The sequence below is a fragment of the Molothrus ater genome, chromosome W (genome assembly GCF_012460135.2).
Source record: "Molothrus ater isolate BHLD 08-10-18 breed brown headed cowbird chromosome W, BPBGC_Mater_1.1, whole genome shotgun sequence".
Classification (NCBI taxonomy): Eukaryota; Metazoa; Chordata; class Aves; order Passeriformes; family Icteridae; genus Molothrus; species Molothrus ater.
The window spans coordinates 11,090,233-11,117,722 of NC_050510.2; the positions used below are offsets into that span (position 1 = coordinate 11,090,233).

Here is a 27,490-nt window from a genome sequence, read left to right on the forward strand (position 1 = left end):
CTTGAGGAGGAATTTTCCTTTTTTGGTGAAATACAATTTAAGCATTATGCTTTACCTCAGTGAAATTCCATCTTACTGACATTCATACTTACATGCGGGAAAAAAATTGACTTAGCAAGCAAACTTATTTCATAAGGGGAAAGTATTATACCAGCACATATGGCCCAACTCTAAAATACTAAACCTTTTTAAATTAAAATACTGAAGAAACTGCTTCTTTGCAGTCTGAAGTCACATCACTACATTTTGCTCATGAGAATAAAATTTAAAGTCATGAGTTGCACATAAAGGATTTATTTTAAATGTTTTAAGGATAGAGTTACATCATAATTATAAAAATTACTTACAGAATTAAGTAACAGATTTAAAGTGTTCATACTTCTAAATGCAAAGAAAATAAAAAATAATGAAACCAAGCTTTAAAGATGAAGTCACTACCTAATTTTAAAATGTGAACACGAAGACCTTTGAACAATAAACATACCAAGAACCATTCAAATTGCACTAATGATATAAAATACAAAATGCACAACATTTTCAAGGAACCAGAAACTGTTTTTTACCCTAATTATTTTTCCCTGAAGCAACTGTAATTTATTCTATTTGAAGATAAATCCTCAATTTTAAAGAATTAATTTTAAGAAGATGGATACCTATTGTAATAAATAGGATTTTCCCCAAAGTATTTCAGTCTTTATGTAGTCCCACTTAGTTTAGGGTTTGGCATTCAAAAGAAAAAAAATTCATTGTTGTACTTATCAATTATGATTTTATTTATCCTTGAACAGAATACATGGTCCCTTCAAATGCTGTATGACATACAACTGGAAAATTACCTTTCGTTGGAACTATGTTTGCCTCACCAGTGCATTTAATCCTATTAACAACCATTCAAACAGCACAATAAGGAAATTCACAAAAAACTGAACACAAAATAAAAACAGAACAAACCCCAAACCTAAACATTATAACATGCAACTTCCATTTGTTACATTGAATGTTCTAACCTTCTAAGCATGCAAAAAAGGATGGTCTGCATTTAAGGTGGGTTTTTTTTTCCTTTTTAAAAGTTTTCCATGGCAGCTCGACATCATGCACACACAATATACAACAATACTACAGCAGGTAAATGAGGCTAATAATTTTTATACCAAGATCCATGGCTTGTGTCATCACAAGACCTATGATAAATTTGGAAAGTAATGTTGAACCCCTAGAACAAGGGACCAACATGTAGTTACTAGGGTAATGCAAGCACTGCATGCAGATCTGAAACATGAGCCTTAAGTAAGCCCAAAACAGTTGGGGCGGGGAGTGGAATAAGTCTCAAGTCTCAAAACGGTGGTTTAAGCTATTAAAAAAACCAACCACAAAACCAAAACCACCCCTCCACACAAATCTTAAGAAAAAAAAGATGAAAAGAAAAATCCCATGCAACAGACAATGGGGACATCTAAAAACAACTATAAAATTTGACAGTATATACTGTATAGATTATATTCTAATTAGCAAAATATGTGGTGTATTAGAGTGGCTTACATAAAACCCCACAAATGCAATCCAAATGCTAAAAATGTTCCAGTAGAGCTAAACCTCAAATATTTCAAAACAAACCTTGTTGTTACATCCTTAGATGTAAAGCCCAAAATTCATTGTACTATGTTATTAGTGTATTTCGTGTGTAATCAATACACTCATTCTTGTGCCACAAATATCAACTTGGGCTCATGGAGCCAGGCTCAGCTTTGAGATTTACATGCAGGACTCTTAAGAGTCAATAGGAAGCACATAACAGATCTGCAGGATGAAAGCACTATGTTGCAAATCTGTTCATTTTGTTCAAAACACAATGAAAATTTACTGACTCAGATACTTGGTGCTTAAAGACCGGATTGAGAAGTTTTGAACTGAAAGACAATAGCCTGCCTTTGGTTGCCCATGGTGAAATACAGGACATAATGCAATATAGTAGCAAGGGACAAAGAATTGATACCATATTTATACAGTATTACCATTTAACAGCATAATGAGGCACAAGCCTTAAGGCTAAAGCATGAAATCAGGCAAAAAAAAAAAAAAAAGACAGAAAAGGATTTAAGCCACTGAGTCTTTGCTATTAAGAATGCTCACAATAGAGGTCAGACCCCTGATCTCTGATTAGCAGTATCTCTCCTGCATCCTTCCACTAACATCATCAGGTTGGATATCTACGTATTCCTTCTTTCCATCAATAGCGTTGACTGTATTCACATTCTTCACATACTGTATTTCTGTGAAGCAGTGGTTTGAAGCCTGTAGAGTTCTGTTTCAACATGAAAATTTTGTTGCTGTGCTGATCCTCATTACAATTATGATGCTTTTAAAAGTTGTTATTCTTAAAAACCCAAATACCCTAACCTTGATTTACAACTATCTTGCAAGATTAAAACTGTGAAAGGATTCTGCTGTTGTGGGCTGTTATTTGCATCCACAATCTAATGCAGATGACTGAACCACTGAGACAGCCTATAGCTCCCATTAGATAGTACACCACTGGCATGCATAACTCTAGTGTTCACAGAATGAAATTTATGTTAATGGCATACCTCAAAGCAAGTACACCACAAAAGGCAACAACAGGTTTAAACTGTAGATTTGTCTGGACACTCCTTACGTGGAAAAGCCAAAAATAGAATACACTGAAATTATACCTTCTTGATCCAAAATGGTTAAAAACAATAGCAAACCCCAGCACAAAACAAAGGAATACAGCAGACTGAGGAGAAGGCAACAAATGCTTCTCCTTCTCTAAAGAAGGTCCTCAGTGTAAAAGGACCCCCCTCCCACATAACTTGTATTTACTGTGTAAAAGATTAACTAATACTAGTTTTCTAAGTTCACACACAAACATCCAGGTTGCTAGGTTCTGATATTAAATGAGAGACTACTGATTGCTGATGTGTAGTCCAAAGTCTGCTTAAGTAGCATTATATACTGTTAAACTTGTGGCACCAAGCACTTGTATTCTGCTACGAAATGTGAATAACAAAACAGAACACAACATTTAGGATTAATGGCAGCTTTGTTGTGTGTATTTTACTGGTTCCTAAAACTTGTAAACACAGGCCCTTAACCTTCATTTTCTAATTAGCTGGATATACAGATTAAATATATTTTTATAGCTTAAAGCCTTTTCACTGAAAGGTGCATAAGTCAAACACTTGATATCCTACTGCCCTGTGACTAGTAAAAAACACACAAGTATTTAATAACTTAATTTGAAACAGAATAGAAACACAGTAAATTGATGTTACGTGGGTTAGACACTCCTTACTGCTGCACAAACTGTTTAAACCTTTCAGAAAAGTCACCTCTGTCTCAACCCAGAAAACAAGGACTGCCAGTAGCCAAGAAATGAAATTTAATGTTGCAAAAGAAGACATATGAAAAATAGCAAACTACACTTGCATGTGGCAGTTGAACAGGTGATGCAAGGTTGAAGAAAAGTTAATCTAAGAAAAAATCTAGATTACAATACTAGATTGACTTCACACAGCTTGAATTTGCAACTGTTCTTAGCTTTTAACTCCCTACCACCCAAATATATTGATTTCCTTCAAGAGAAGGAGCTCTCTTACACAAGATGTGTCATATTCACATAAATTTGTATTATTCAGAACAAAACAGTTGCTGGCAGAGATTGTGGGTTCGCAGGGACATCTAAATTTTCATTCAACTGAAAAACAGTCAAGTCTGTGTCTACAAATTTTACATTTAATAGTTCCACAAATTTGGCAGAAGTTCATGATGATGTCTAGGATGTCTTCACCAAATCATAGACATAAATATGGAAATCATCATCAAACTTGATGAAATAGACAGATGGTTTGGCTTCAACTTGATGAATGACCATGCCAGTCCGTTTTGAGCCATCTTCTTTGGCATATTCCACTTGTTTGCCTACCAGGCTGTCTACAACTTCACCTGGTTCTCGTTCTGCAGGAGGCGAATCATCTGTAATATGAAAATACATCGTACTTTGGTAGACATTTATGGATTTTTTGCGATATACAAAACTGCAGACTTCTTTATAAGTTAAGAAAGTCACAAGTTCAAAATGCAAAGTATGTCTAAAGTAGTTTAGACAAGTGCCTATTGCCATGCTTCTAGAGTAGTCACAGATTTTATTTTTTAAGTAATACTGTTCACTTTTATGAATTAAAAATTAGCACTTCAATTGGTTAGAAAAGTAAATCTTTTGACATGAAAGTTTACACACCAATTACAAAAAATGTTTGTAGATAACTGAATTTGAGCCCCCAGCAGAACAAGGCACTGAGTATTTTTAACAGAAAGGCAGGTGTACTAGAACTCACTATCTAAAATGTCAATGCAAATATGTCATTGCAAAAAAACCACATCTTCCAAGCTAAGTGTGACCTCCTTAATCAATAATGCTGTAAAAAGGAGCTTTCAATTTTACACTAGAATGGATACTGTTGTGAAGTTTAATCTTATTATTTGCTTTTCAAGCAAAATCTACCCAGAAGTATCTTTAAATACACAATTCACATTGTCTGTAAAGGACCCAAATTATTGACAAATTTTTTTCTTTTTTTTTTTTTATTAGCTAAAATCCCTTGAACAGCACTGATTCTGCAAAAAATATTTCTAGGAAAAAAGCCAATAACCTTCTTTAAAAAAGAAAGAAAAAATATTCCTCCTAACCTATTGAAATTTTTTTCCTGTTTATATGTTTAAACATATGAGAGAAAATGAGTTTTGAAAATATTAGTGCTTCTTTCCTCCAAGAAACTATTCAAAAACTTTCCAAACTGATGATGCTTACCCAAAATAAATTAACCTATTTTAGTTAGTCCCAAGACATTATTTTTATAACAACTGCTTCAAAAATATAACTCCTTGATTTGTGACACTTCTATAAGAAAATAACAATGGAAAGATTCTAGTTTGTCCATGTAAAAAAAAACTCTAAGTGTAATCTCTTCATAACAGTATGCATATCTTTATCAAAATTAGGAATTATAATGGAAAAGGATTTTCCAGTATTTATTGCATATTTCACCACTGACTCAAGGAAAATATTTCAGAAATTGTTTAATACACATATTTTTTCAGTTGTGTTGTAACCTTTGCTAGTTTTGATACTTAAAAAGATACTTCTTTGTCAACTCTCTTTTCCATACATAACCCATAAGCTGTATAATAATACAGAGAGATGCCACTTTTCAGAATAAAAAAGTAACCAGTCTACTTACTGGAATCGGGCATAATGCGAAGGTCACCTTCTTTATAGTCATCTAAGAGTTGGTACATATACAACACAGGATCTTTCTCATAGGTAATATAAAACCATGTGTTCATAATAGGAGCTCGAGCCAAGACCATCCCCCTCCATTCATCTTTTGAGCCATCCTCTGTCTCAAACATATGTTCCACAGCTTTGCCAATCATTGTGTCTGCCAGATGGGCATCACTAATTCGAGATGAAGCTGAAATGGTAGCAGTTCATAAGTATGTCCATTCAAAAAGTACAGAAATAAATCTTTACAAAACATAATCTTTATCCAGATTCATTAATAAATTAATTTGAAAGTTAGTCAATTCACATAAAAAACAAATAATGCCCATTTCAGAGAGCTGAAGATCAAAGAACAGCAGAACTCAAATAATTATTTTAACATGTTAACACTCTTTATTGACATTTTCCATCATTGCACTCCCCCCAATCAAGCTATCATACTGCAAGGTAAAGGGAGACCAATATAAGCCACAGCAAGGACTAGCACCTGTATTTTAAATATTTATACTGAAGGGGAGGAGGAGGGGAGGAAGAGAGGCTAAATCACAGAGCAGCTGTATGAAGTTATTAATGAAGGTGTTAGGTTTGGTTCCCCCTAACCCCATTCTAGAGACTGCTACTGATTTCTTTGCAGTCAGGAAACCCAAGAGTTGATTCCATTTAAAAAAACCCACCTTATTAGGTCAAACTTTGAACTTTACAGTTTGGAAACACCTGCAGTTTAACAATTCTGTGCTAATTATAAAAAACAATAAAGCCTTGTTACTAGTTAAGTTACTAGTTACTAAGTTATTTCACTTAGAAAATGCTTTTTTCCCCTCCACTTGTATTAATACCTATTGAAAGCACATTAAAAAAAAACCCAACCAAACACATAATTAATGTCAAACACATGCAAGACAGCATAGCCAGGATATTTCTCAGCTGGCTCAGAGTTTAAATTTTAATAGAAATATCGACACTACATGTACATAAGCTCATTAGGGATAAGACTCTGAAAAAGAAAACCCATGGAACTTTCTACATACAATTTAAAGACAAGAGACAGCACTAATCTCTCTGTTATCATCAAAACTTTGTGAACTAAAAAAATAAAAATTGAACAGAGCATTTAGATTATCTGCCATATACTGAAAAGTAATTTAATAAAATGTAAATGTTCTGACAACATATGTACATATAGGAAAAAACCTCTTACCAACTCTGTCTGGAAGGACTTCAAGTGCTGAAACTCTTTCATCTTTGTGCAGTTCTAGTCCATACACACAATCAAATCCATCGTACTTTATAAGATAGAGGGAGGGATTTACAGGAACTTGATCAAGAACTGTGCCTTTCCATTGTGTTACAGGTCCGCTCCCTTCTCTCCAGCCATGCTGTATTCTGCAGCCTACAATGTTTCTTCGTGGCTGAGAAATAGGTTTGCTTGGTCCAACATTGTTTCTATGCTTTCTGTACACAGATACAAACATAACATTAAACAAGTACATACTCAAAATTCTACTCTGGACAAGAGCTGCATGCTTTAAGAAGGCAATATATTATACTTATATATAAATATAAGATACATTAATTTATACAGCTTAGTGCACCTTATTCAAATTAGGTTATAAAGAATACTACATTGCTCTGGTAAAAGAAAAAACCCACACTGAAAAGTAGTGGAATACTTTCACTATTTTGTATAAGGTTGCTTTCATAATAGTAGTTCCTAAAACTAGTTTGCTTAAGCCAAAAGAACTATTTTAGGCATTGCTACACAGAAAATCAAAAGTAAAACTTGATTGTTAAAACCCTAAATCAGCTCTGAAAGAGCAATGTCACCTAATAGTATATACTTTTGCTACCTTGTTGCTCTCCACAGAACGGTAAACATAATTCCCTCACCCCAATAGGAAGAATCCAGTGGAAACATTAGTGGTGGTTGATTAAAATTCTTCAGAGCATTTGTTTTCCCTAACTTGTCATCTGAAGGAAATTTCACTTCCCTCTGCACTTACAGGTATCTTTGACTTCAAGTATTTTTAAAGGCACATGGTAGCAACAACATTTTCTAACATTCCTTTTTAGTACAACACAAGAAAAATTATATGCAAAGGTCACTGCAAGAGAAGTGATACTCTCTAAGCAGATAATAGATTAAATATACTTTTTACCCTTCCTCATTTTTGTAATCTAACTTGCATAGGAAGATTCCTTCTGGTGAATGGCAGTTGCTCTGATAAACAGTCATGTAAGCTATTTGACAGTTTCAACCCACTAAAACAGTGTTACACAAGTTTTATTCTATTGAGTTAAATAAACCCAAACAGTAGCTTGACATTTGTGAATACAACATATGAAGAAACATGAACATTACAACATTACATTGGTGATAAATGTATATAATCATCTTTATTTTAGCATGTTACAATATGCATATTCATTCTTAGAGTGATACTTAGTGGGTTGCCTGATTAAAATTCTCACAAATGTTAGCTAATTCCAAAATAAATGTTTTTATTAATTACCAGTTATAGTAGTCTTCATTTAAATGGCAATATACACATTAGAAGCATGCTTAAAAGCAACATCTAAAAAAAGAAAAATCAGTTGCAGAAAACAACATCCATCCTTAGATTAGTGACAGTGACCAAAGAAAAATGTCTCTAGGAACAATGAAAGCTCAAAGAACAACCCATGTATGCAAGAGATCCAAAAGACAAAAATAGCAATCTTATCAATGAAGTCTCATAATAAATCTTAAAAACCAATAAAAACAGTATATAAAATTAGTAATGCTGAAGATGTAATCATAACTCCATTAAAAACAAGATGTATAATTCCTTCAATAGCTTGTCCCACCTCAAGACTTTCATTCTTCATGAAAGTCTTAGCAGAGTTCCACAGTATCTTTTGTCTAATTTAACTTCTGTGATGATTTAACCTGATTAAGGAGATCAGTCTGCATTCACAATTTATCTTGTCGAAGTTAGTATTATAGAAATGCTAATCTCTTCCAGTTAAGAGGAACTCCTCTGCAGAGTTGGTTCTAATTTTCCACAGAAACTTGAACATACGTTCAAATACTCATTCTTGCTCAAGTCTTACTTTAAAAAAAAAATATAATAGTCTCTGAAAAGTTTTATTCTGAATAAATGAGATGAGAGATCTGGTTCTTGGGCACAATGAAAATTACTTTATTTTGCATTAAATTAATCTATTGAATTTTAATGAATTGTGATTCCATTATTCCATTTTAAGGCATCCTCACAGAATAAAACCAACTGTTACTGAAGCTAAAAAGTTAAAGTTGAAAAAGGTAAAATAATACTGTTCATGTTTAACCACACAGTTAATTTCACTTTCTGCTTATAAATCATAACATTTAAATTTGCACAATTAAGTGAAAAACTTCAATCACTTAAAAAAATATGACAAAAAAAAAGCTACACAATACAGTTCAATTTGGTCACTACCTTTTAAAACACCTTGGAGAGAGCAAAAAGTGTCATAAATGCAATTACAAATCAAGGAGCAGCTAGGTATACTTGCAGTTCAAGTTTTCCTTTGTTTGAAGGCTGGTACTACTGCACAGCCACTCATTGTTATTTGTATCGCTATTTGTTATAGCAGGAAATAACAATTTTCAAACAAATAAATTGCCAAAGAATTGGCATTTTTGCTTGCTACTGAACATGTCATAAGAAAGAAAACAGATTTCTAACTGACTACAAACAACAATCATAGAATGATCAGCCTTTAAAAATCATTTACATCCAATTCTTCTACCCCCTGCTATGGACATCTTTCATTAAATCAGGTTGCTCAAAGACCCATCCAAACTGACCATGAACACTTTTCAGTGATGGAGAATCCACAGTTTCTCTGGGCAATCTGTTCCAGTGCCTCACAACTCTCATCATAGGAAATTTCTTCCTTATGTCAAATCTAAACCTACCCTCTTTCAGTTTAAAACCATTGCCCTTAGTTCTGTCAATACAGACCCTGGTAAAAAGTTTCTTTGTCTTTTCATAAGCCCCTTTTATATATTGAAAAGCAGCAATAAGGTCTCCCCAGAGTCTTCTTCAGGCTGAACAACCCCAACTCTCTCAGCCTGTCACCATATGAGAGGTGTTCCAGTCCTCTGATTTCATTTTCATGGCCCTCCTCTGGACCCACTCCAACAGGTCCACATCTTTCTTGTACTGAGGACCTCAGAGCTGCATGCAGTACTCCAGGTGGGGTCTCATTAGACCAGAGGGCTAGAATCACCTCTCCTGTCGTGCTGGCCACACTTCCTTGATTCAGCCCAGGATACAATTGGCTTTCTGGGCCGCAAGCACACATTGCCATCTCATATTCAATTTTTCATACACCAGTACCCCCAAATCCTTCTCTGCAGGGCTGCTCTCAATCCATTCATCCCCCAGTCTGTATTGATACTGGGGATTGCCCTGACCCAGGTGCAGCACCTTGTACTTGGCCTTGTTGAACTTTATGAGGCTCACGTGGACTGAGCCTTTTAAGGTCCCTCTGGATGGCATCCCTTCTCACAAGTGAATCAACTGCTCTGCTCATCTTGGTATCATCTGTAAGCTTGCTGCAGGTGCACTCAATCCCACTGTCTATCAGAGAATCATAGAATTGTTTGGGTTGGAAGGGGACCTTGAAGATCATCTACTTCCAATCCCCCTGCCACAGGCAATGACACCTTCAACTAGACCATGTTGTACATAGCCCCATCCAACCTGGCCTTGAACACCTCCAGGGATGGGGCATCCACAACTTCTCTGGGCAAACTGTTCCAGTTCCTCACCACACTCCCAGTAAAGAATTTATTCCTAATATCTAATCTAAACTTACTCTCAATTTAACCCATTCCCCCTTGTCATGTCACTACATGCTCTTGTAAATAATCTTGTCCCATCTTACCTGCAAGTTCCCTTCAGGTACTGGAAGGCTGCAATTAGGTCACCCAAAAGCCTTCTCTTCTCCAAGCTGAATAATCCCAATTCTCCCAGACTTTCCTTGTAGAAGAGGTGCTCCATTCCTCTAATCATCTTTTTGACCTTGTCTAGACTTGCTCCAACAGGTCAGTCTCTTTCCTGGGCTCGGGATCCCAGAGCTGGATGCAACACTGCAGATTGGAGGCTCACAAGAGCTGAGTAGAGGGGCAGAATCACCTCCCTTGACCTACTGGCTGCACTTCTTTTGATGCAGCTCAGGATACGATTGGCTTTCTGGGCTGCCAGTGCACGTGGCCAGCTCATGTCCAGCCTCTCATCCACCAGCACTCCCAAGTCCTTCTCTTCAGGGCTGCTCTCAATCTGTTCATCCCCCAGCCTGTATTGATATTGGGGTTTGCCCTGACCCAGGTATAGCACCTTGTACTTGGTCATGTTAAACCTCATGAGATTCCCATGAGCCCCTTTCTTGAGCCTGTCTAGGTCCTTCTGGATAGCATCCCATCCTTCAGGTGTGTCAACAGCACTATGTTGTTGATAAACATAATGAACACTACTGGTCCCAGTATGGACCCTTAAGGGACACCACTCATTATTGATATCTACTTGGACACTGAGCTGTTGACTTTGAATGCATCTATTAGCCAATTCCTTATCCATGTAACAGTCCACCTATCAAACCCATGTCTCTCCAATTTAGAGGAAGGAATAAGTCCACAGCAGATAACATCAGTTACTCTTCCCTTGTCCACTGATGCAGTCACTCCATCATAGAAGGCCACTGCATTAGTCAGGCATGACTTGCCCTTGCTGAAGCCACGTTGGTTGTCTTTAATCACCTCCCTGTTTTCCATATGTTTGAATATGTCTTCCAGGCAGATATGTTCCATGATCTTACCAGGCATAGAGGTAAGACTGACTGGTCAGTAGTTCCCCAGGAACTTTGCACCACCCTTTTCAAAAATGGGTGTGTAATAACCGTGACCAGTATACTTCCATATAAGATAATAGTCAACTTTCTCAAACGTCTTTTTATATCAATAGTATGTTGTTTCTGTGATAAGCACAGGAACACATAAGTATGTAAATTTTGAGATGATATAATGAGAAAATCCAAAATGTTTCCCTTCTGTTTTATTAGAATTATCCTTAAAATTTCACAAAGTTTTGTTCCTAAAGACTGGAATAACATTTCAAAGCCTTAGACATTCAAAATTTAAGTCGTCATATGTCACAGCTAGTCTGTAGCTGAGCAATTAATTTGGTTACAGACAGAGACCTCAAGCAATCAGGTTCCATCTTAAGCTGCAGACATCTCACTGGTCAGGAAACTGTGTTAAGAGCAGACCAATGAACATTATAGACTGGGACGTTTCAAACCCCCTATATAAGGCTGGGTTCAAAGAATAAAGCTCTCTCTCTTGCCACATGGACCTTGGGTGTGTGTCATGTCTGTCTCTGACCCACCCCTCCATGTTACAGTCACACATATAAAACACACAGAGCCAGGAAAAGCAAATAACGTCAAGTCCTGAAAACAATTCCTGATGCTTCAGTTATGCACTCATTGTAAAAGGCCCTTCAATTCCACTAAGTTTCAGATCCTCTTATTTCAAAGAAATTATAGAATCATTTAGGTTGGAAAAGACCTTTAAGATCATTGAGTTCACCTGCAAACCTAACACTGCCAAGTCCACCACTAAACCATGTCCCTAAGCAACACGTTACACATCTTTTCAATACCTCCAAGGATGCTGACTTCAACACTTCCCTGGACATTCTGTTCCAATGCTTGAAAACCCTTTAACTGAAGATATTTTTCCTAATATCCATTTTAAACCTCCCCTGGCTCAACTATTGCTTGTTATTTTGGAGAAAAGACCAATCAATACCCACATCACTACAACCTCTTTTCAGGTAGCTGTAGAGAGCTATGAGGTCTCTCTGAGCCTCCTTTTCTCCAGGTTAAACAGCCCCAGTTCCCTCAGCTGCTCCCCATAAGACTTGTGCTCTAGACACTTCCCCAGCTTTTTTGCCCTTCCCTGGATACACTCCAACACCTCAATGTGTTTTTTGCAGTGAGGTGCCCAAAACTGAAGACAGTACTCTAGGTGCAGCCTCACCAGTGCAGAGTACAAGGGGACAATCACTTCCCTAGTCTTGCTGGCAACACTATTGATGATATAAGCTAGGATGCCATTGGCCTTCTTGGCCACCTGGGCACACGCTGGCTAATGTTCAGCTGACTGTCAACCAACCCTCCCACATCCTTTTCTGCCAGGCATCTTTTCAGACACTCTTCCTCTAACCTGTAGTGTTGCATGGAGTTTGTTGGGACCTAAGTGCAGAACCCAGCACTTGGCCTTGTTGAACCTCAAACAACTGGCCTTGACCCGTTCATCCAATCTGTCCAAATCCCACTGTAGAGTTGTTACAGTGATTGAAAAGGATGTGGGCAAACCAAATATCTCTAAATGCTGCAGCCACCTCACTGGCCAGGACCTGAAGGGGTGTGGAGTTCAAACCAATGAGAACATCCAGACTGGGTCTTTCAAATGCCATATATAAAGGAGTGGTTGGAAAATAAAAGCTCTCTGTGCCACACGAACATTGGGGTGAGTGGTCTCCTGAGCCTCTCACCCCCCCCCATGATCTAACATAGAGTCTTTCTACCATCCAGCAGATCAGCAGATCAACACTCCCAGCCAACTTGGTGACACCTGTAAACTCGGTGAGGATACACTTGATCCCCTCATCCAGGTCATTGATAAAGATATTAAAGAGGACTGAGCCCTGTGGATGATATCGAATTGGTTTTTGCCTTTTTTTCTTTTATATATTTTCTATATTCTTTACATGTATATTTGTAGCTCTGTAGCCTATCATAGTATTTGTAGCTAGCATTTTACCTACTCTATTAGACAGAAGGACAAAATAAATTCCCCACTGCCTCCAAGCTGGGGGTCCAAGGTTAGATTCTGTGGGAAGTCAAGGTTGAAACTACCTCTCTGAGATACATTTTTATAAACAAAGTTTAGTTACTATTTGAAAGAGGGGGAATTCAAAGAGGGTTGAATGGGGGGAGCATTACCTCACCACGTCTCTAATTGGGGATTTTTGTAATTTATGGTAATTTGCTAAACATATAAAAATACAATAGAAATAGAGCTAGAAATACAGCTAGAAAGCCAAGCTGGAAGCACTGTTCAGCTCATGACAGAAGTGGATATGTTAGCATTAGTCGGCTGCAAGCCTTGGCAACAGAAAGCAGAACCCTGAAGAAGGAATGCAAAAGTTAACAGTGTGCTTGGTACAATGTGCTTGGTAAGCAGAAATTATTTAAGATTGCACATACCTGCACTAGTGTGTTCAAGGCTTTTAATTAAGCAATGTTACCTAGTTACATAAATGTTATAGTTGTGCTATTTTTAGTTACAGCTGAAAAGGTATATAAGCTCAGCTGTGTGTATCAATAAATGGCTTCATGTGTGCAAACCATGGAGACCCCATCTCTTTATTAATTGCCGTCAAATGGTGCCCTTGTGGTGAGGAAGCGATGATCATCTAGCTGAGTGATTGACAACAAGCCCTGCAAAACGAAGTGCTGTCGTGAGGAAGCAGGAAAGCCAGCTGGCAACGAACCCTTCCGGGATAAAGGAGGTGAGGTATCCCTCCAGGATATAAGAGGTTAACTGCTGCAGGGGACAATGGGTCAGGGGATGTCTGCCCGGGGAAAGAGACATTTTTGAACTTATGTCTAAGCTGTTGCAACAGCATGGCAAAACTTTGCCCTCATATGACTTAAAAGTCCTATTACGATGGGCAGCAGCTGAGATACCAGGAGTCACAGAGTCCATGGTTTTTATGACTGATTTGTGGGACAAAGCAGGAATTAAGCTATGGGATTCTGCTACCAAGGGAAATAAAGCAGCTGCAGAAATGCTACCCCCCTGGTGGGTGATTTTTGAGGTCTTAAAGGCCCAAGAAAAGTCCCAGGCTAAAGGGAATGCCTGCCTTCCCTCTATGGCAGAAGCTCAATGCTCTTTAAAATCTTAAGAGACTGCTGCTAAAGTCAAACAGATTGCCATTTGCCCCCCCTTTACGGTGGAGTCACAGAATTCCTTACATTCCGAAGAGACTGCATCTCTCCCACCACAGCAAACATGACCCACAGCCCCGGTACCCTCCCTTATGAGGGAAAGGGAGGGGGGCCCTTTGCGCTCTGTAGGGGGTTTAGCTGCTGGCTACTGCCCAGACAACAGCCAGGAAAACGAAGAGGAGGACCGCTTTGATCCTGGGCCCATTGATCCTGACAAAGAACCTGATTTGTATCCCCTCAATCCTCATGACAACTGGGTCTGTTTAAAACAGCAAGCATTAAGTGAGGGGGAATTTGACATTGCTGAAAGAATTGTGGCACCGGTAGTATATTTGGGACCCTGAAAGTGAAATGCCCATTGGGAACAGCTGTCTTTCCCAGAAATTAAAGAGCTCCAACAGGCAGCTACTGAGCACGTCATCAGTTCACTGCATTTTGCAAACATGCTAGATTCTGTGTTTGCTGCTCACATAATGACCCCACACAATTTAAAAACTCTTGCTCAGCTACTGCTATGCCTCATTCAATACAGCTTATGGGAAAAGGAGTGGGAGAAGGGTCTGCAACACCTTCTTATAACTTGTGTGGGTCATGCTAATCAGACCCTGGCAGGCCTCACAATCAGACAGCTTATGGGAATGACACCATACACAGATCCTGCTGCCCAGTTGCGAGACCGCCCAAGGGAAGCCCTTGATGGAGTCCCGGATGCAGTTCACCAAGCCTTTCTTAAGGTCCCCGATGCAAAAACACCTCAGAAAGAGTTCACAACCATTGTCCAGGGGCCTAAAGAGCCCTACATGCAGTTTATTGACCGCCTTAAGCAAGCACTTGAACACCAAATTGATAATTCTGACACCCGTGAAATTTTGCTTTTAAAATTTGCTGTTGAAAATGCAAACATAGACTGTAAAAAACAGCTTAAGTCCCTGCCTAACCAAGAACCAGCTCTTATTAAAATGGTTGAAGCGTGCAACTATATTGGGACAATAGAACATCAGTATGAAGCCATGGCCGCAGCTTTTGCAGCCATCAAAGGTCCCTCTGGAACTCCGGGAGTCTGTTTCGGCTGTGGCAAACCTGGCCACCTTAAAAAAGACTGCTTCGCTCAGAAAGGAGCTAAGTCAAAAACCCCTGATGTATGTCCACAGTATCATCAGGGGCGTCATTTTGCTAACCAGTGTCGCTCCAAGTACGGTTTTGAAGGTCACCCAATCCAGGAAAACTGGAATTGCAGTGCGGGCAGGCACCACACTCCTACACAAATACCTCAGCCACCACCGCAGATGCTGCCACCACAGATGCCAACTCCGCAGATGCATCCACCAAGGATACCCTGTGGATGCCATGGGACAGAGAGAGAGAAATGGCAAGCATTTCTCACAGCGGCTTGTGAGAAGTTTTAGGGAGTTGGAAAGATGCGATAACTCGTTGAGCATAAACAATTTGCAGGTGGTGTTTTTCTACTTTATTTTTCTGTTCCTCTCAAGGACAGTGTGTGAGAAAGATGTTTCTGTTAGTTAGCCAGTAGAATAGAACCTATCGTACTACTCTATAAAAACCGCGCGGTTCTTTTGAATAAAGCCTTCTTTGCCTTTTCTACGATCCTGCCTCTCGCCTGTTCCTGCCTCGACCTCGGCGCAAGAGTGACAATACCCAGCTGAGGATCGCCTCAAGTCTTTGCCCAGCAACTGCAGGCAGTGCCGGACTGGACCTAGCAACCTCAATCACAATAACATTGCTCGATTCTTCTGTTCATTTACTCGCTACAGGAATTTTTGGCCCACCAGGACCCCAGAAAAGTGCTTTGCTGGTGGGGAGGTCTTCAACTACCCTTTTAGGACTTTTTGTCCTCCCAGGAGTGATAGACTCAGACTCTGTTGGGGAAATTAAAATCATGGCTTGGACCCCCTTTCCACCCTGTACTGTCCCTCAAGGCACACATATCGCACAATTGATTCCCTTTTCACACAATTTGTCATCCCCTGTAAAAGAATGCAAAACAAGAGTGGGAGGACTTGGTTCTATGGGAACCCCACAAATACTGTGGGCACAGACAATTTCTGATGAATGTCCCACTTGCAAATGTACCCTGACATTACAGGGGAGCAGATAACACTCACTGGTATTTTAGATACTGGAGCTGATGCCACTGTTATCTCTCAAGCCAAGTGGCCCCCCACATGGCCCCTCACACAGGTACCCCAAGCTCTCACTGGGACTGGGGCAAGAAGTGCAGTTATCAAAGTCGCGATCTACCTCAGGTGACGGGACCTGAAGGTCACATAGCCTCAGTAAAACTGTTTGTTCTGCCTGTACCCATGGTATTATGGGGACGAGTTGTACTTTCTCAATGGGGTCTCAAAATTCAGTCTTATTTTTAATAGGGGCCATTGTGGCATGTGATACCCTGAAATTAACCTGGAAAACTGATATATCCCTCTGGGTGGACCAGTGGCCCCTCCCACTACCTAAATTGCACACTCTTACTGACCTTGTCCAAGAGCAACTTCAGAAGGGACATATAGTCCCCTCTAACAGTCTCTGGAATTCACCTGTGTTTGTAATTAAAAAAAAAAAACTGGCAAGTGGTGGTTGTACCAAGACCTCTGCAAAATCAATGCTGATATGGAGGACATGGGAGCACTCCAGATGGTCTTCCATCTCCCACCATGATCCCTTGAGATTGGCACCTGACAGTCATTGACTTAAAAGACTGCTTTTTTGACATTCCTTTGCATCATGATAATGCTCCTAAATTTGCCTTTTCTGTCCCAAGCACTAATATGCAAGCACCCCTGCAAAGGTATCACTGTGTGGTCCTTTCCCAGGGCATGAAAAACAGTCCTACTATTTGCCAGTGGTTTGTTGTGAAGGTCCTCAGCCCCATTTGCCAAAAGATGCCTGCTGGCTTATTATATCATTACATGGATGACATTCTTATTGCAGCAGAAAAACAGGAAGTTATGGAGGAAGCCTTAGTCCTTATCGTTGCTGCTGTAACCCAGGCAGGGCTTTGTGTTGCTTCCAAAAAAATCCAGCATCAACCTCCTTGGAAATACCTCGGCTGGCACATTAGGACCCAGAGTATTTCTCCTCAGCCTTTACAAATTCAAACAGACATTCACACTTTGCATTATGCCCAAAAGCTTTTGGGTTCAATTAATTGGGTTCATTCCTTGCTAGGAATCTCAAATGCAGATGTGAGCCCTTTGTTTGATCTGTTAAAAGGAGAACCAGATCTCCTGTCACCTCAGCAGCTCACACCAGAAGCCTGCCAGGCACTGCAGCAAGTAGCTGATGCTATTTCAAATTGGCAAGTGGCCCACTGGGCCCCTGAGTTGCTTTTTTCTTTAATAATTCTGAATTTGGCAAGGCAACCCCATGCTTTGACTTTTCAGTGGGATCCTAAAGTGCCTGACCCCTTGCTGACCATAGCGTGGATTTTTCTGCCACACCAAATGTCTAAAACTAAAAGCACACAACATGAGATGCTTGCTTTGCTCATTGTAAAAGCTAGACAGAGACTTACCACACTTGCAGGTGTGGATTTTTGTTTGATCTCTTTGCCTATTACTACTGTCTATTTACAGTGGCTGTTGCAGTAATCTGAAGTTTTTCAAATGGCCCTCGCTGACTTTTCTGGACAACTTTCTACACATCCCCTGAATCACAAGCTTGTGGCAACCAGCTTTAATCTCCTAACGCGACCCAAGAGAAGTGAGGTTCCGTTACAAGCTTTAACTGTTTTTACAGATGGATCTGGCTGCACCCACAAGTCAGTACTGCTTTGATGGAAAACAGATCTCAACCAATGGGATTCATATTCCACCACTGTTTCAGGTTCTCCCCAGATTGCTGAATTGGCAGCTGTTGTGCAGGCCTTCCAGCGATTTGTTACCCTTTTTAACTTAATAACAGATTCTGCTTATGTTGCAGGACTTGTGGAGAGAGCTGAAGCTGCCATACTAAAGGATGTTCCCAACAAGGAATTGTTTCAGTGGTTACAACTTGTTTTCCTTTTAGATATTAGGCAGCACCCCTATTTTGTCATGCATGTCAGGTCTCACACTACTTTACCTGGTTTTATTGCAGAAGGAAACTGGCAAGCAGATTTACTTACCCTACCTGTTCAACTGCTGGACCACTTTTCCCAGGAAAAACTCAGTCACTCATTTTTTCACCAGGATGCTGCTGTGCTCACCTGTGCCTTTGACTTGACCACACTCCAAGCTGTTAGTATTGCGGCTGTGTGCCCAGACTGTCAAAGACACTCCTTCCCCTCCGTTGCAGGAGGTGTTAACCCTAGAGGACTTCAAAGCTGTCAAATCTGGCAAACATATGTTACTCATTTTCCTGAATTTGACAGACTTAAGTACATTCATTCCTCTATTGATACCTTTTCAGGTGCTTTATTTGCATCCTGTCATACAGGAGAATCAGCAAAAGACGTTTGCCATCACTTTATGAGTGCCTTTGTAGTACTGGGTATCCTCTCACAAGTCAAAACTGATAATGGCCCAGCATATATTTCTCAGAGAGTTGCAAATTTCCTTGCCCTCTGGGGAGTAACACACAAAACAGGGATTCCTCATTACTCAACAGGCCAAGCTATAATCGAAAGTGCCCATGCTTCACTGAAGCGTCTTTTGTTACAACAGAAAGGGGCAATGAGGAATGCTACTCTGGCAGAGTGATTACAAAAGGTGTATGTTTTTGACTTTTTAAATTGTTCCCTCATGGATCTTAACCCTCCAATTGTAAGGCATTTTGGCAAAACCCCTCAGTTAGAAGTTAAGCAGAATGCCCCTGTCCTTATTATGGACCCAGAAACAGGTAAAAATATAGGACCTTATCCCCTTGTCACATGGGAAAGAGGTTTTGCTTGTGTCTCCACAGAAAATGGCCTGAGGTGGATCCCAGCCAAGAATGTGAGACCTTTCAGAGAATCCTTGCATACCTCCCTGAGGATCCTGATCACCCTGGCACTTCCTCCCTGGTTTTGCCCACTTCACCCTCAGCTCTGCCTTCTCAGACTGCAGAGTCCGGATCCCCCAAGAACCCGTGGCCACCCAAACCAGCTTCTACCTGACCCGAGGGGACTCATCGACCTCTCACCACTTCAAAAGCTGTACGGTCGACTCATTCCAGAGATAGTAAAAGCTCTAATTGCAGAACAAATCTCCCTCCGAGAAAAATGGCAGAGATGGAGTGAAAGGAGGCTTGGACTTAGATGTGAAAATAACCTTATCCCTTGTTTTATTTGCAGAGACTATTCCCACCATGTGAGGTCTTAGTGTTTCTGTTATAAGTGCCAAAGAAAGTGGTATTGCAAATCAGAACACTGGCTTCGGGATTGCCCACAGTGTGATCCTTTGCACTATTCTTTTGGTGATCGTGTCATTTTAAAATTGGTTTGTGGGAAGGAGCATGGCTGGCTTCCACATCAGTATTTTTGGGAGCCGGATGTGCCTTCTCAGGCTGTTTTTTCTGGTAGGACTCCTTCTTGACGAAGGAGAGGTAGTTGCAATGCCACCTCTTCCAGAATGCAACGTGTGGCTTACACTAGCTCAAGCTTTAAATGCATCTATGTTGTGCCTATCCATGACCTCCCGCAGTGATCCTTTCCAGACTTGCCTAGTAGCCATGCCTTTAGAGAAAAGTGAATGGGATGCCTTATATAACATGACAATGCCCAGGGATTGTATCGCCCCAGGTTGAATTGAGCCAGTGTGGTGGTGCAATGATAAGTATTGTAAAAAGAATAATAGGACAGCAGGATGGTATTTTACTAATGAGAGAGGGTTAGGAGTAAATAAAGTTTCTGATTTTTTTTTACTCTTTCCCTACAGCCTCAAGAATTGGACATTTTTGGATCCACTCAGTCCTTTGCGTGTTTCTTTTAAAATCATACTAGTGGACCCTTTGCTGAGAAAAGATTTGGCCTTGATGTTTCAGGCATGGGAATTTATGCTAATGCTTCTGCCTGGAGTAATCATACCCTGCCTCAGCCAATTTTACCTGCAGTGGCTTCTATTGGGTTAATAGACAATAAATTCTTGATATGTGGAAACAGAGCCTGGAAACTAATACCAGGAAGGGCTGTAGGAGGCCCTTGCACTTTTGGGCGACTAATCATGTTTCACTCCTTACAGGAAAACTTACCATCTTTACACAGATTGGTGCGAGCAAAGTGTAGCACACACACATAGCCTAAATTGGGATGATAACGTCGAATCCTGGAACACTGAAGCCCGAGTATTTGCCTCAATTATTCCATCTATAGGCATGGCACACGCATTAAAAGCTTTAAATAACCTTGGCTGCTGGCTTGCAAAGCAAACTAATGCTACTAGCTCTGCTTTAACAGGCTTATTAACAGTTGTTGATAGCGTGAGACATGATACGTTGCAAAGTAGATCTGCGATAGATTTTTTGCTTTTGGTGCATGGACACGGTTGCAAGGATTTTGTAGGCTTATGCTGCATGAATCTTTCTGACAACTCTTTGTCTATTCACGCTAACATACAGGCCCTTTGAGACAGTGTAACCAAATTAAGAGTAGTAGATGATAGTGACTGGCTTGGACATATACTTGGGGGATGGGGGCTTACTGGCTGGCTTAAACACTTAGCTAAAACAGGAATTTATATTTTAGCCATATTATTGCTTATGAGGATTTGTTTGCCATGTGTTTTGCAATGTGTTCAGAGACTGATTGATAAATCCACAAAGAAAATTTTACTGGTGGAAAAGAAAGGGGGACATGTAAAAATACAACTAGAAAGCTGAGCTGGGAGCACTCTTCAGCTCATGACAGAAGTGGATATGTTAGTATTAGTAGGCCATAAACCTTGGCAATAGAAAGTAGAACCCTGAAGAAGGAATGCAAAAGTTAATGGTGTGCTTGGTACGATGTGCTTGGTAAGCAGAAATTATTTAAGATTGCACATACCTGTGCTAGTATGTACGAGGCTTTGAATTAAGCAATGTTACTTAGTTACATAAATGTTATAGTTGTGCTATTTTTAGTTACAGCTGAAAAGGTATATAAACTCAGCTGTGTGTATCAATAAACAGCTTCACGTCTGCAAACCATGGAGACCCTGTCTCTTTATCAATCGTCATCAGTATACTGAAGTTCAGGTAGACAACATCCACAGCCTTTCCCTTGTCTACTAAGAGGGTAACCTTGTCATAGAAGGAGATAAGGTCAGTGAAACAGGACCTGCCTTTCATAAATTCAAGCTGAATGGATGTGATCAAATGGTTGTCTTGTATGTGCTGCATGATGGCATTCAAGATAATCTGTTCCATAACATTCCCAAGGATCAAGGTCAGGCTGATGGTCCTGTAGTTCCCTGGATCCTCCTTCCAGCCCTTCTTGTAGATGTACATTCTATTTGCAAACTTCCAATCAACTGAGACCTCTCCAGTTAACTGGGACTGATGGCAAATTATTGAAAGTGGCTTAATGAGAACTTTCACCAGCTCCCTCAGTACCCTTGGATGGATCCTGTCCTGCTCCATAGACTAGTGTGTGTCTAAGAGGTGTAGCAGGTTGCTGACTATTTCCCCTTTGATTATGGGGGCCTCATTCTGCTCCCTGCCTGTCTTACAGGTCAGTGGGCTGGGTACCCTGAAGACAACTGGTTTTACTATTAAAGACTGAGGCAAAGAAGACCTTCATTACCTTAGTCTTTTTCCTCATCTTTTGTCATTATGTTTCCCCCCTCATCCAAAAAAGGATGGAAATTCTCCTTAGCCCCCCTTTTGTTGCTAATGTATTTTTAGAAACAGTTTTTATTGTCTTTTACAGCAGTAGTCAGATTAAGTTCTAGTTGGGCTTTGGCCCTTCCGATTTTCTCCCTGCACAACCTCTCAACATCCTTGTAGTCCTCCTGAATTGACTGCCCTTTCTTCCAATGGTCATAAACTCTCCTTTTTTCCCTGAATTCCAGCTAAAGCTCTCTGTTCAGCCAGGCTGGTCTTCCCTGTCAGCTTATCTTTCAGCACACTGGGATGGCCTGAGCCTTTAAGATTTTCTTCTTGAAGAACGTTCAGCCTTCCTGGACTCCTTTGTCCTTCAGGACTGCCTCTCAAGGGACTCTTTCAACCAGGCCCCTAAACAGGCTGAAGTGTGCCCTCCACAAGTCCAAGGTGGCAGTTCTGCTGACTCCCCTCCTTACTTCTGCTACACCTATTGGGACACATGAGACAGATGATGGACTTTGGACTTGGTTAGCATAAGAGATTTGATAACAGGATGCCTTGGCAAGAACAAACAGAGCTTTGAAGATTGCAAGAAAATTGGATCAGACTGGGACAGGGAAGAAGATTGAATCAACTTCTGCAAGCAAGAGATGTTTAAAATGTATAAGTTTGTTTATGCGATGATTAACTCAATCATTGTTTTAAAACATTACTAGTCTTCCTAGAATAAGTACATAAGCAGTTGTAGTTCACAATAAATTTGGATTCTTTGACCATTTCACAGAGTCCTTGTCTCTCTTCATTGCCGATAACACCAAGCAGGAACTTGTCACCATTGTCCCCTATCGCTTAAGTCACCACATTCTGCCAAGCAAAGACAGGATAGGAAATATTCTATATCATATGTCCTGTCTGCCTGACAGCCCTGCTGCAGGGAAGGTAGGGGGCAATTCCAGTAGTCTCTCTTTCACTCTCCCTGATACTCCTTAACAACCTACTCATCACGTCCTGGAGCTTTGTTGCTAAGCAGCGTAGTTCCTCTACCTGAGTGGACCTCCCCCAGTTGTGCTCACTGCTGCTGTCCAGTACTGGCATAAGAGTAGGATATGCCCTGCAGCCCCACACTTGGGTAGCAGCATCTTCCCACCAGAGCTCTGTCTGAATAACTGTGTCATTCATTGTGGGTGCAGAGTTTAGAGTGTTCATAGCCTTCTGCCAGCTGGATACCATTACTTCCTGGTTATGTTGGCAGAGCTACAGTGCCTTTTTTGCACACCCTTCCCTGCAAACAGCCCTGTTGTGTCACTAGCACTCCATAGGGGCTTCTTTCATATGGAGGTGGGGGGGTTGACCACCATTCTTCCTGGCCCCACCCAGGTCTTATCAGCAGCTGTAGCACAAGTGTGGGCTCCTGGCAGCTCTTGTGGCTCCCCCAGGTTCAGGAATCCCCCCTATGCTATGGATTGTGCTGGCACCAGAGCTGCTCATCTCAGTGACTAAGTATTTATCTTGAAGACCCTAAACTGATAAGTGAAGTCTTGTAACGAGAAAGGGTTTTATTAGCAGAACCAGATCATGGAAAATTCAAAGAAATTTAGAAAAGAGTACAAATGAAGAAGAGTAGCAATGGTCAGTACAATTTCTATATTTCATGGAACCATGTAGAAAAATTATTAAAAATAGGGCCTGAATTAGAATTTTGATACTATTTTGATACTATTACAGTCTGTCACTAATGGGGGATAATATGATCAGAGAATTGTTATAAACTCTTTTTCCTTAATATTCAGACTGTGAGGCACATTACTAAAGACAGAAGTTGTAAAATACTTTCTGTCCTCCTTCAAAAGCCATCATTCAGTTGTGAAATTAATTTTCTTAGGATTACAGGTGTATTGGGCTTACGTGGCAAGGTTTTGGTAATGGACACACATACACATACAGACATGACAACACCTGCAGAAGTAGCCTCTAGGAGAGGAAGTCAGGCTACCCTGTGCCAGACACAGCTGGTTCCAGCTGGCTTGGCAATGTTCCCACTGACAGCTAAAGTAGAGACCATCAGCAAAGTTTATGGTGCCTTTGTGAAAACATATTTAGCAAAGAGCAAAAAATCCACCACTGGACAGGCAGAGAAGGAGGGGAAGAAAAGGATCCATGCTGGAGCAGTTAGGTATTTAATGAAGGAACTGAGGCCCATGGAGAACCCATAGAGAACCCATGCCAGAGCAGAGTTTAACTGACAGGACTGTCTCCCCCACAAGAGACCATGCTGAATCACTTTCCTGACAGGAACTGTGACCTGTAGAGAACCTATGCCAGAGCAGGAAGAAATTAAGTACAAGAAGAAAGGAGTGGCAGAAAGCAACCATTATGTACGGACTGTAAACTCCCCTCCCTCATTTCCCCTGCACCCTGGGGATGGTGGTGAATCTGGAGTGAAGGAATTAATTTAAACATGGGAAAGGAGGAAAGAAAGGTGTTGTTTTAATGTTTGTCTTCCTGTTTCTTACCACCTATTTAAATTTGCAATAAATTAATTTTCCACAAGTCAAGCCTGTTTTGCCTGTGATAGTGCCTGGTAAGTGTAGCAGGGCATCTCCCCCACCACAAGACCTTATCTGTTGCTTGTTAGCTGGTGAAATAACTCAAGGCATCCTGCCCCTCACATGATCTTCACATGAGCTTTGGTGAAATAATCAAGACAGCTTGTCTTGTAGTGAGATATTTCGGCGACATGGCACTAAGGCTTTCAGCTGACAATAAACATCTTGCTGTGGAAGCAAGATGTGGAAAGATAAGCTGGAATTTCTGACTGACAGACACTTCACTTTACAAAGTATAAAAGCTGCACAAAACTTTCACAAAGCAGAAATCTTCTGCATGTTCCTTGGAAATGTGTGGGGCTTTGTCCCCAAAGTTGGGACACCTGCTTTTTGGTTACTCTCCCAGGAGTTGAGGGAAGGGAACCTGTGTACACTATTGTCATTTCAGTGATAATTTACATTGACTCCTAATCAATACTATTTCTTTGCTTGCTTTAATATAGGTACCTTAATGTCGTGCACTGTTTTATGTAATCTACTAGTAGTTCTTTTTGTTTTATACTGTGTAATAAGTAACTTTGTTTAAGGCCTTTTGTCTGTTATCTCCTGCTTATTCAATAAATAACTTATTTTATAATAGACCTGATCTGCCATTCTTAGAACTTGCAGGCCAGAGCTATTTTAGTTGCAGGCCACCTAAATTTAGGCTGCTGCCAAAAATCTGAGGAAAAGGCAGGGCTTGTCTGAAGCTCCCATTCAATTGGTAACAGTAAGCAATCTTCCTGTCTCTATCTTGACCCATGAACATTCTCATTCTATTTTCTCCCCCTGCCTCACTGAGGAAGGGGAGTAAGCAGGTGGGTGGGAGTTTGGCTCATAGTCAAGTATAAACCACCACAAGAAGTTAGTTTAAACTGCGATCAGAAATTCACAAGGGATAAGTACAGTGATAGTTAAGGGGCAGATAGAATCTTCACCACAAAGTCCTTGAACCACCAACTATGAGAAACTGGTAAGATGTTATACTTACACTATTTCCTTATGCAACAAGGGTGGAAAAGATAAGAACCAAGAGACTACTGACTGATCTGACACAAACAGAGTCAACTTTTTATTCGCAAAAATCATCACTACCCATTGACACTGACAAAACATTCAGAAGAACTGCCCTTTTGTAGCTGACCATGGGACCCCCTTCCAAAAGGGTCAATGGTTAACTAACATTTTAGTTAAGAAGAATTTAGAAAACTAATCCACACAGCTCATTTTATCTCTTCCTCAGTTACTGGACTACGTCCTGTTCTGTCCTGGTGGCTCTTCCCTCCCCTATGAACTTACAACTTCAAGTGCCAGTAACTTGTTCCTCTTTTTCTTTTAATGAGGAATGTAAAAGTCATCATAACTAAATCAATGACAAAGTATGCATTATTAATTAATGATCTGCTGTAACGGCTCATAGTAGTATCAGCATACATTTTTAAACAGTGATTCATATCTCACTTGTTTAAACATGTCTACAGTGCTACTTACTGTTCATTTCAAAAATATAAGCAATGAATATCAAATAAAAACAACTCTATACTAGTGTGTCATTTGCGGAGAAGTCATTGAGCAGCACACAAAGTCATCTTGGTTTGGTACAAAATAAAACCTTCACCAAACAATTCTTAAACAATTAAACTAGGCTAAATCAATATAAAACTCAGCTGGGCGCTTAAGTTAAATGCCTCAAAATCACGTGACTTAGGATCATGACTTAATATGCCCCATAAAAGCCTTTATGCTAAAAAATATACAACCTATTTAGGTATTTAAATAAGTGTATATCAAAATAACAATAAAGACAAATCTAGCCACCCTCAAGTACAAAAGGCAACCCACCTCTGATAGTCTTCCCATCATACACTCCTTTCTCTGAGCGGTTGAAAAAGAACAAAAGAAATTAAATTTTAACTCTACCTGTCTCTAGACAAATAAATGTTTATCTCTGCCTTGTAAGGAGATAGACAAGACTGAATAATGAAGAGTTGGTGGAAGGAATTGAGAGTAGTTTTACATCAGGTGTTGCATTTGGGAAATCGTTAATACTAATTCAAATGTTAATCATGGAAGATATTTCTGCCAGACAAATTGTTTTGGATTTATGCCTGTTGTATATCAGCATTATAGGACTTCATACTCAAAATATAACTAATAGCATTTTAATAAATTTCACCTTTCTCTAGCTTATTTTAGAGTTCACCCACCAGAGATGCAGCCAGATACATCTAGCTGTTTGAAATTAAGGTAATTTTTGTCTAAGCTACTACCTATATCTTTTCACATTTACTCATAGCAACATTTAGCTACTATCTCAAATTCTAGTACAGTGAATAATAAATATGATAAATGTATAGGATAAGCAAGTAACCTTCACACAAATAGTAGCCATACTACAGTACATTGATTATTTTTTTACAAAGGTAAAAAAAACCTTTTCAAAAACTAAAGCTGCAATGAATCCTAGAGTACATATGCCCAATTTCTGGCTTGCAATCTCTTGTTTCTGAATTATAAGTTACAGAACTTTATTGATAGAATAATTTCTCTCAGAATAACATTCAAAATGATGTTTAGAACTGTACCAATGGTGCATTCTTTCCCATTGTCCTCCCAAAAGAATAAAGTCTGATTCTACACACATACACCATTTGAATACTGCTCCGCATTTTTTTCAAAATGACTGGAACAATACAGATACATTTCTAGAATGGTACTGCCAGTTATTGAGAACTACACTTGAGGAAGTATTAGGAACTTACTTGTGGGAAGTTCTTTTCTTCATCATGCTTGCAGAGACTCCCGCATGACCTACAATATAAATGATGGAATTACTGAACAATAA

The 27,490-nt window shown here is 39.9% G+C and overlaps 1 protein-coding gene across 6 annotated transcripts in view; it reads right to left on the reverse strand.

Annotated features, from left to right (window-relative positions):
• Positions 1 to 278: 278 nt before the first annotated feature.
• Positions 279 to 27,490, reverse strand: part of LOC118701494 (spindlin-Z-like) — a 110,671-nt gene continuing 83,459 nt past the window's right edge. For all 6 annotated transcript variants that reach the window (XM_036406140.2, XM_036406136.2, XM_036406137.2 and 3 more), the window contains 4 exons: positions 27,408 to 27,456; positions 6,501 to 6,754; positions 5,259 to 5,492; positions 279 to 3,993 (listed from right to left, as the gene is read on the reverse strand). In XM_036406140.2, the coding sequence (XP_036262033.1) occupies positions 3,794 to 3,993; positions 5,259 to 5,492; positions 6,501 to 6,754; positions 27,408 to 27,433 (714 nt within the window). In that variant the 5' untranslated portion in view covers positions 27,434 to 27,456 and the 3' untranslated portion in view covers positions 279 to 3,793. The remainder of the gene's footprint in view (positions 3,994 to 5,258; positions 5,493 to 6,500; positions 6,755 to 27,407; positions 27,457 to 27,490) is intronic.